Source organism: Ruditapes philippinarum, unplaced genomic scaffold, assembly GCF_026571515.1.
Source record: "Ruditapes philippinarum isolate M1 unplaced genomic scaffold, ASM2657151v2 ctg4323_1_1_1_1, whole genome shotgun sequence".
NCBI classification, from domain to species: Eukaryota; Metazoa; Mollusca; class Bivalvia; order Venerida; family Veneridae; genus Ruditapes; species Ruditapes philippinarum.
In genome coordinates, this window is record NW_026861945.1 from 27,556 (window position 1) to 38,369 (window position 10,814).

At 33.9% G+C, this 10,814-nt stretch overlaps 2 protein-coding genes across 2 annotated transcripts; both read left to right on the top strand.

The window, feature by feature from the left end:
• Positions 1 to 6,377: 6,377 nt before the first annotated feature.
• LOC132717439 (uncharacterized) lies at positions 6,378 to 7,778 on the top strand. Its single transcript, XM_060700909.1, has one exon. It carries the CDS (start codon positions 6,378 to 6,380, stop codon positions 7,776 to 7,778), a length of 1,401 nt encoding a protein of 466 aa, XP_060556892.1.
• Positions 7,779 to 7,905: 127 nt separating this feature from the next.
• Positions 7,906 to 9,388, top strand: LOC132717440 (uncharacterized). Its single transcript, XM_060700910.1, has 3 exons — positions 7,906 to 7,981; positions 8,435 to 8,635; positions 8,967 to 9,388. Exons 1-3 carry the CDS (start codon positions 7,906 to 7,908, stop codon positions 9,386 to 9,388), a joined length of 699 nt encoding a protein of 232 aa, XP_060556893.1.
• The last annotated feature ends 1,426 nt before the right edge of the window (positions 9,389 to 10,814 follow it).

A 10,814-nucleotide genomic window follows, 5' to 3' on the forward strand; every position in this document is an offset into this window, starting at 1 on the left:
AATAAATAATTAAAAATAATAATAAAAATAATAACTTTGTTGAGTTTGTATTGAAATATTTAACAACTGACAATATCCACCAACCTTACAGAAATAGTCGGCGTTAACTATCTCGCCTTTCGGTAATTATATTATAATTGTATAATATTAAAAGGTAAAATATATTTCTCATGTTCAAATCCTTCGTTAGAATGTTGAACATTGTTCCTGTACTAATATCGTACATCTCCGCTAGTGCTCTCACAGCCTGACGCCGATTTTTTTCAAAAGTCTGCTTAACTGACGTCACTAACGTCGACAAATTTTCCTTGATTTGCCAGACTTTTCCCTGTCGTCAAGTCTTTCCTCACCCTCACTGAATCGCTTAAACCAACTATAAACTAGTGAACGACTAGTTGAACATTCAGTCTTTGTCTTTCTAATCTTGTGATGTGTCTCCAATCTGTTGGTAAAACTTAATTACTTCCCGTAGTTTAAGACGTTCATTGGACGGCATGACGCGACCATTTTACTGCGTGACCCGTTATGCTCAAACGTAAATTGTTTTGTTAAATAAAAACAAAATTACGTAATATTTTCAGATGACTTCATGAATAAAAGGCCTGAAAAATAGGCGTTATATTGTTCAAACGTTAGTCAACCGGCAAACGTTATAACCATGAATTTGGACTCATAAACGTAATATCCGACTGCACCGGTTGCAGGTTACCATCGAGTTTTGATCTCCAAGAAAATGAATGTTGCGTAATGTTTCAAAATAAATTATGTTTAAAGTTGTGGCAAATATGTTCCGAAGTTAAAATGTGTGAAAATATATCGATTGCTTCAATCAGTATGGTGAACAGAGCCACAGTCCTATTACTTTTTGAAAAAACCCTCGTACATGTATAATTATCAATCATTTCATTATTGATATGGAATTTCGTATTGTTCACTGAATAAAGATTCTTAATGATATATGATTTAATATTTTACTAAAATCAAAATTCATGTGCATGACGATAAACAAGAAATTTTAGAGTTTTAGAGAGACCAACTGACACAAAGCCTTGATACATTTACTTAGACTGGTATATACGAACATGATTGATCGCCACTTACTTAATAATTAAAAATTCATTACAAACTAAAAAAGAAAGATTTTTTTTAATTTTAAACCTCCAACTTCCATAAGTACCGCATCTTCTTTAGACAGGTAACTGTGATGTGTGCGACGTATCTGCTCCGTCTTCCAAAACAGGGAACCATTTTTAGCACGGTCACGTGGTCCATTGTCAACACATATTCGGAACTTCTCTTCCTCTTTCATATTCAACTCGTCATTTACAGTAAAGATTCCGGAAAATCTAACGCTTCCATACTTTAGTTTCACCGTCTCAACAAAGCTGACATACTTTTCTGAATTGTTTTGTATATAAAGTGGAATTGCAGGATTGCTGTCACGTAATTTGTTGTTAAGTACTAAGAAACTTGTTCGCTCTGAGCTCGCGGTGTCACGTAACCACAGAAGCAAGAAAAGAATAATTGCACACGTCACAATGGTAAATCTAAGCCTCGTATTGTAACTGGCAGATAACATGTTTAAATAAATGTTAACTTTTCTCCTTCTGTAAAAGAGATGACGTTTTGCCATAAAATAGAAAAGGAGCACAAAAATTCATTGTAGACACTAATAAACATAACAAAACGACCCGCAATAAAAAGCAGTATTTTAAAAAGATTCTCGCTTTTCATGTTGTCCAAATAAGGCTAGCTTCTTCTTTCAGTTTAGTGTAAATTACATATGCGCACTTCGTCCCAAACTCGTAATTATGAAGTGTTTGACTTAATAAATAATTGACAAAAATTCTCTGTCTACATGATTGAGAAGGGCATTTATTTGAAAATTGGAGCGATTTCATCGACCGACAAATAATTTTGAACACTAAGCCATACTTCAGTAATGCTTATGATTAAAATAAATGGGGCATATAGTTTGTAAATTACAGTGTCATGATATATACATTAATAAATGTAAGGCAACTTCAATTACTTTCAATAATATTTTGCATCCGATAAAGGACCATATGCCACAGAAATGCTTTTTATATTTATTTCTCATTTTTGTATACTCTTTTAGCATCCAAAATATAAGTAATTGGCCAATTACCGATTGCCAACTGTTGCTTTTGGCAATATGTATAGTTACAATGATTTTGTGCTTTATATGAAAGTCAAAATAATACTTTGTTTACATTTTGCTACATTAATGTCAAATTGATTCACATTAATCGCAAATTTCTGTAAGTAAAAAACTTCTAAAACTCTTTAAAACTATTATTTAAAAATTATAAAAGTTTTGTTAGCCCTTTCTTAAGAAACACAAATTTATTTGTGTCTGAGGCATAATGTGCATTGAAAACAAAACAAAAAAAAAATAAGATAAATACATAAAGAACTGCAAACAAATTTGACCATTAGCAGACACTTTGTAATAAAAAAGATAAATACCTTAAGTAAATGCAATGTGGTAACAACAAAACGTCGGTTAACAAATATATAATTTGCGTTACTATATAAGAGCGTAAACTATCACAATGGATTTGTTTGTTTCCGTCGAGACTCGCAAGTCACCGTAACCGTATCAATAACCTAGTATATATTTACACTAGTAATCGAAGCGACATAATCATGTTCGAATTATTTCAAAGGCGTTTAACAGAATGTTCCTAAACTTAAATCCAATGCTGTATCATTCAAATATGACATATAAATGACAAAAGCGTAAGATATAATATTTACTACGCTTTTCACATAAATAACAGTTGTTAATAAACAGTGTAAGAGTTAAAAATTGTGAAACTTTAGATAAACGTAAAATGAAAATTTCTATTTCTTTACTTTGTAATCGATTTTCTTATAATTTTACAACACGGTTTTAAATAAAAGAATCATTCTATATTTTTGTAGCATTTCCTGACCTATGGCCAAAACTTTGTATATTTAGAATTTACCAAAAATGCAACTGGGCACGAAATGTCCAGCTAAAATCTAATTTAACAGTTTCCAGTGTTTTGACAGTTATATAAACCCTTCAAAATTGTATCAGAAGTAACAATTAGTGCTGTCGCTAAATGAAAATAACAGCATTTGTAAACATTTAACAAATCAATTGACAAGTTTGCTGTCAAAAACATACCATTTTTGCATTTTGTCATGTTTAGACCAGTCAACTATGATGTAAAAAACACATTTACAACAATTTTTGTACATAATTTATATTATTTTATGTATTATTATATTATTTTCTAAAATTTGAAATCTGTCCCTAAAAACCACTCCTGAAACATAATCATAATAAGTAAAAGTAATAACTGATATTTTACTTATTACTGAGATTTACATTTCATATGCCACTCATGTAACAGTCACTTCTGTAACGACTTATTTTGTAACAGTAGTGACCAGAGAAGTCACAGTAGACTCATTTAAAACATTCAATCATGTATTATCATTTAAGAAATACTAATAATATTAAACTAGGGGATAAGAACTGTGACAGTTTACTGGATTTTGACATATTAAGGTGAATGTGTTACATTTAGTATCTTCTTGTATTAATGAATTTAATTTAAATTTGATGAATTTGTGAAGTACCTTGTATGCATATTTTTCTCAAGGCTCAAAAGAAATGTCTCTCCTGTAACAAAAATGCCATTCATGTAACAAGATTTAAATGACATTTTAATTAACTACTGTCTTGTCAGATGGTTATCAAACACAATATAATATCTTTCAGATGACATTTTATCTGAAAATAAAATTAAAATCGGAATGTGACATAGCATATGATTTCAATTTATAGTCTGGTCAATGGTCAAGTTTTCATGACCCGCACAAGCGTCTAACCCTAGCCCTAGATCAATGGCCGCCATGTTCGATGATCAATCTGCGTATTTAACTGCATGCCTAACCCTAACCTAACCCTAGGTAAAGTTCAGAGTAAAGGTGGGTACAGGTCAGAGTAAAGGTGTGAGGGTTAAGGTATGTTCATACATGTAGTTAACTTATACTGCTGTGAGTAATGGTAAGTTAAGGAGAAGGAGTAAAGGTTTTGTTGATAGTTAACTTATGATTGATGAAATAACGGTGAGTAAAGGGATCGGTGCTAAGGATATGTTGATAGTTTACTTGTATCCAATGTTGTAAAGGTGAGTGTTAAGGTTATGTTTTATAGAAAATCGGTGTTTTTCATCATTTTCAACAATAAATTATTACATTAATATTGTATATATCTAAATAAATAAAATACCATATTGTAGTGATGGATGTGTGTTTAAGATAAAAAAAATGCATTTTAAATATATGTCTGTCCGTCTGTCCACAGTAGTGTCTACAAGTGTATTTTCTTTTGACAAAAATTGCGTGCGGGTAAGGAGATTGGCGTTTTTTATCATTTTCAAATATGAATTATGCCACCAATAATAAATATATTTCTATCAAAAATGCACCATATTGTAGGGATGGATGTGTACTTTAAACTAATAAAATGCATTTGAATATATATGTGTCCGTCTGTCCCTGGAAGGGTGTACAATTATATATACATTCGAAAAAAATCGCGCACGCTTATACCTATTTTTATCAATATGTAACAGAAATATCCGTCGAATAAGATTACTTTTTATATAATCCTTCAGACATTGAATTAAACTTTATTGTTAAAGGTCCCATTGATTGGTAATATACCACAGCGATATTTTCATTTATATTCGTAAGAAAAAGTCACTAAACCTTATCTAGCGGAAATTACCGACTGCTGTTGTGTTTATTGCAGCATAAATGACCGCTTATCATTGGCCAGTATTTCACGCGTTTTACAATTCAACGCACCTCGGCGATTTACGGAAAAAGTTGGTAGATACTCGGTGTGACGTCACATCCAGTACTCATTAGAGAATCGCCATATTGGAAACATTGAAAAAAATATCGTACCGTAATTTTTATATTTATTGAGCGTAATTGCTTGGAATTTAGCAATGGGGGGCCCGAGGTGTGTTGTTTGAGTATGCAGTAATCAGAGAAGTGAGCGGATAAGCTTACATCAATTCCTTAAGGACACAAACATTCGACAAAAGTGGGTGAGGGCTATCAACTGTACAGGTACGAATGTCTCTAGAGCTGACTGGAATGGACCTAGTTCTTCAAAATCAGCCCTAGCACAATTTGTATGCTCTGAACATTTTGAATTCCCATGCTTTACCCTCACCATAGAAGTCATTGGCAGCAGGGATTACCATACAAGGCTGCCCTTACTGACAAAGCGGTACCGACCCTGTTTGGTCTTCAGATACAGAAGTGCAAGAAAAGTCTAGAGAATCCAAGTTCTAGATGAGCCTTTAGAAAACGTGAATTTGAAAGAGTAAGTGTGTTTTATGCACATTTATTTAATGTCAAATTTTTGAAAAATTCATCTTAAAATAAATTAAATTTTGTGGCTAATATATATACTGATCGGAGACAATCAACCGGACACTTTTGGAACATTTTTCCCTACAGATTTCATAATTTTTAACTTGGAGACCAAACAATTTGACACAGTTCATCTAGGTTCTTCTTACTATCAAACTAGTTTGTTTATTCCTGATTGTATTGACACTTATATCTGAAGCTCAACAAGGAGGGTATCCAAATTACCTAAAATGTCTGCAGTACAGTACCAGGTGTACAGGTCGAGCATCGTTGGGTGCCCTAAATTCCTCCTCCTAGGGTCAACAGCCTTATTTTGTGTGTCAGAAAGTCTTCCTATCTCTTGATACTGCCAACCCTTCTGGCGAGTGTTATAGGCAGGAATTAAGTGCATGTCTCAACAAATGTTCGTTAAGAAAGAAATTAGTTCGATATTTTTCGATCTTGAATTCTACATATGTCGCAAATAGCGAGTGTATTGAACAACAAGAAAGACTACTGGACATTGAAGTAAACAAAGGTAAACATTCTTCTACAAAATTACCTAAACTAGATTTGATATCATTTGGAGGAGATAAGACAAAAGGAGTGAATTCTGGGATTCATTTAAATGTTCAGTGCATGAGAATCAATCTCTTTCAAATAGTCAAAAATTCAATTATTTACGAAATAAAGTCTTTGGAGAGGCTCAACGTGCGATCTCAAGTCTAACATTATCGGACGCTAATTATAAAATTGCAATCGATATCTTAAGGGAAAGATTTGGAAAAGTGCAAGAAGTAGTTGACTTACATTACAATAAATTAATCAGTTTGGAGCCAGCATCCAATAAAACCTGAAGTTTAAGAAGCTTGCTCGATACAGTTGAAAGGCATTTACGCAGTCTAGAAGTGTTACATCAAGATATTGATCAAGCTGTGTTTGTGTCAATGACACGAGCTAAACTACCTGAGGAAGTTCTTGTTCAGTTTGAAATGTTAAATGGGTCCAACAATGAGTGGAGTATAGACAAGCTTCGAAAACGATTGAATGAATATATTCTTGCCAGGGAAAGAGCAGAAAAGAAAGATAATGTGTTGGAAAAGAGAATACATGCATCGTCTATTCAATCAGGATACAAGCGAAATTCAGCTCAACTAAGGAGTTATACACATTCAGCTCAGCCAAGAAACTATACAAATTCACCCCAACCGAGGAGTTATTCGAAATCAGCACACTCAAGAACTTATTCAAGTTCTGCTCATGTGCTTACATTGAATAACCCAAAGCAACTTGCACATAGACAACAGACTGAAAATTATGCAGATAAATGTCGTTATTGTAGGCAGAAACATTGGAGCGATGAGTGCACACAATACCGAACTATAAATGAAAGAAAACAGCAATTAAAAGACAGCTGCTTCAAGTGTTTAAAAACAGGTCACAAATCAAGTGAATGTAAGAAAAACAAAATTTGTGCACACTGTGGTGAAGTGAACAAGCATCACAGAAGTTTGTGTCCTCAAAAAATCAAGGTGAAGGAATCAATGACGCATTTAGCAAACGAAGAAACAGAATATAAAGAGACTGAAATTTCTGAGGAAAATGTTCTCGTGTCGTCAAATGAAATGGTGTTAATGCCGACGGCAATTACAGATATTAAAAATCCAGATACCTCTGCAACACAGTCTGTTAGACTTTTGTTGGACTCTGGATCTCATCGGACATATACAACTGAAAACTTAGCAAGAAAGTTACATCTCAAAGTAACGGGAGAACAGGAAATAAAACTTGTTACGTTTGGTAATAATAGTACGCAATGCATCAAAACAAAATGTGCTAACATTGATGTTAAATTGAAAAATGGTGAATACCATTCAATCAGTGTGAACATAGTTCCGACAATAAGTGGCAATTTGCATCAAAGTCCAGCAGGTGTTTTGGATAAGGAGCACGTTAAACATATTATTAGAAGTGTTGATTTAGCTGATACATTACCAACTAGAAACGAAACATCATCAATCGAAATGTTAGTTGGTAACGACTATTATTTGGATTTTATTCTGTGTCAAAAGATCGAACTAAATTCTGGTTTGTTCCTTCTTGGGTCTAAGTTAGGATGGATCCTTACCGGAAGAACTTCTGATCAAGATAGTGATGGCCCATGTATGCTTATTCTAACGTATGGTAATTATGCAACAAATACAAGTTTATTTGCCGATGTGGATAGTGTTGCACCTGTGAAACCAAATTTAGAAGACTTTTGGAATGTGGAGTCAAAAGGTTTTATAGCAAAACAAAATATCTCAGATGATGACCATGAAAAAGTTTCAGGATATAATTCAGATTGAAAATGGCCGATACCAAGTCACGTGGCCTTGGATTGAAGAACTTCCTGATTTACCTGTGAACAGAGACTTGGCAATAAGTCGCTTAAAAAGCTGTGTAAATAAACTAAAAACAAAACCTGAGTTAATGATGAAATATGATGAAGTTATGAGAGATCAGCTAAGTAAAGGTGTTATAGAGAAAGTTGAAAAATCACCAGTAGATTGTTTGGTACATAATTTGCCACACCATGCTATTATCACACCGCAGAAAACAACAACTAAGATACGCGTATTATACGATGCTTCGGCGAGAACAAGAAAATAAAATAAAAGTCTAAATGAGTGCATGTATAGGGGACCAGTAATGCTACAGGACCTCTGTGGTATGTTACTACGATTCAGGATGCATCCGATAGCAATCGTTGCCGATATAGAAAAAGCATTTTTGCAAATTGGATAAAAACCTAGTCAGCGTGGTGTCACAAGATTTCTTTGGTTGAAAGACTGTAAAAATCCTACTGTAGTTACTGACAATATACAAGAATTCAGATTTTGTAGAGTAATATGTAGTCCGTTCTCATTAGGAGCAACGGTAGACTTCCATTTAAAATGTTATGAAAATCCAGTTGCAGAAAATCTGAGAAACAACATTTATGTAGACAATGTTATCACTGAAGCTGAAAACACAAGTGAAGCAATACAGCTATATACAAAATCAAAGGCAATGTTTGCAGATGCCTCGATGAATTTACGGGAATGGATTACCAATAGTGAATTTGTAAATGAATTCATTCCAAAGGAAGACAGAGCCGATACGAAAAGTGTTAAAGTACTTGGACATTACTGGAATGTCAATGAAGATACAGTTACAATAGCAGGTCCAAAAAACAAATCAAACCGGAGTGGACAAAACGTACTGTGTTGGAAACAATTTCGTCTGTTTTTGATCCACTCGGCTTGCTATCACCAGTACTCTTACGAGGAAAAGTGTTTATTCAATCATTATGGCAGAAAAATATCGACTGGGATGACAATTTGACTAAAGAAGATCAAGAAAATGGTTGTCTATTTTAATAGATATTCGCAAAATAGACACGTTGCAAAGATGCGTTTGTGCGTTCACAGGACATTCTAAGAAATACTTATTATTATGTTTCTGTTATGCATCGGAAAAGGCATTCTCAACAGTGATATATTTGCATGTTTCAGAGGAAAATACAACTGATGTCAATGTAATCTTTGCAAAAACAAGACTTGCGCCTATTAAGAAATTAACAATTCCGAGGTTGGAGCTTCTAGCAGTTCTGATCGGACTGAGGTGCTTAAAATTTGTTAAAGAGCAATTAAGAGTGCCTATTGAAAAGCAATATTTATGGACAGAATCGAAATGTGTTTTACAATGGGTTACGTCAGATAAGAAATTACCGTTATTTGTTAAGAACAGAGTCAGTAAAAACAAAGAGCACATTGATGTAAACATGACATACATACCAACTAGAGAAAATCCAGCAGATGTTGCATCCCGAGGGACAACATTGGAAAAATTAGCAACTGACTCTAATTGGTGGCACGGTCCTCAGTGGTTGTTGAAGCCTACTTCTAATTGGCCAACCGATTATCAAAATAAATGATTATAGCTCACAAATAGTTGAAATGGAAGAACAAACAAACAAACAAGACAATAAAGAGACAATGTTAATGAAAACTAAAATTAATGCGGAAGAACATAGTAATAATCCTCCATTTGTCATTGACAGTAAAATATTTTCTTCTCTTACAAAACTGCTCAGAGTAACAGCTTTTGCGTTGCGATTCATACAGAAACTAAAGAAAGTTGAAAGAAAATATGGTTATTTAGAATGTGAAGAATTGTACAAAGATGAAATCATGTGGATTAAGCAAATTCAAGAAACTCATTTTCAATGTGACATCAATTCTATTCGAGCTAAAAAAGGTACAAATAGACAACAAAAATTAGGGCTATTTCTTGACAAACACGGGTTATTAAGATGCACAGGAAGGCTTGAAAATGCAAATTTAAGTGAAGGTGCCAGACAACTAATACTTCTTCCAAGAAAAGATCATTTTACTGAATTGATTGTGGAAAAAACGCATAAAGAACTACTGCGTTGTTTTGCAGACGCTTGCAACAACGAGGAAAAGATTCTGGATTTAACATGGTCGTGCAACAGTGAAAAGAGTGTTTAATAAGTGTGTAGTCTGCAGACGCCACGAACGTGGTTGCTATAAAATGCCACCATTGTGTTGTCTACCGAGGTCAAGAGTGACAGAATCAGTACCATTTTCAAGAACAGGACTAGACTATTTTGGTCAAGTGTACTTGAAAACAACAACAAGTGACGAGAAAAAGGCATGGGTATGCTTATTTACGTGCTTAGTAACTCGTGCTGTGCACCTTGAACTAGTTTGTGACATGACCACAGAAGAATTTCTCTTAGCTTACCGTCGTTTCATAGCTCAAAGAGGTACTCCATCGCATATAATTAGTGATAATGCAAAGCAGTTTAAAGCCGCTAGTTTAGTGATAGATAAGATATGGCATTGTATATTACATAGTCAAGAAGTTCAAAGCTACTCTGCAAATGCAAACATCCAATGGAAGTTTATAATAGAGCTCGCGCTTGGATGGGAGGATTTTACGAGAGGCTAGTCGGTCTTGTAAAAAGATCATTCAGAAAAGCTGTGGGGCGAAAACTCTTAACTATCATTCAAGCTCAAACAGTTATCAAAGAAATTGAAGCCGTAGTGAACTCAAGACCTTTAGTCTATATTTGTGATGATGTAAACTCTACAATTGCATTAACACCGAGTCATTTTCTTACGTTGAATCCAAAGATCGGTATTTCACAAGTTTCGGACGAAAATGACAGTGAATATTTGCAACAGAAAGCTCTTTGGAAAAGTTGTTGAAAATTTGGAAGAAAGGTCAAAAACTTTTAAATAAAGTTTGGCAAATATGGAATAATGATTACTTACTAAGCTTACGAGAAAGAATGCAAACACGTTTGAAAGCAAGTCGTATTCAGTCGCCTGTAA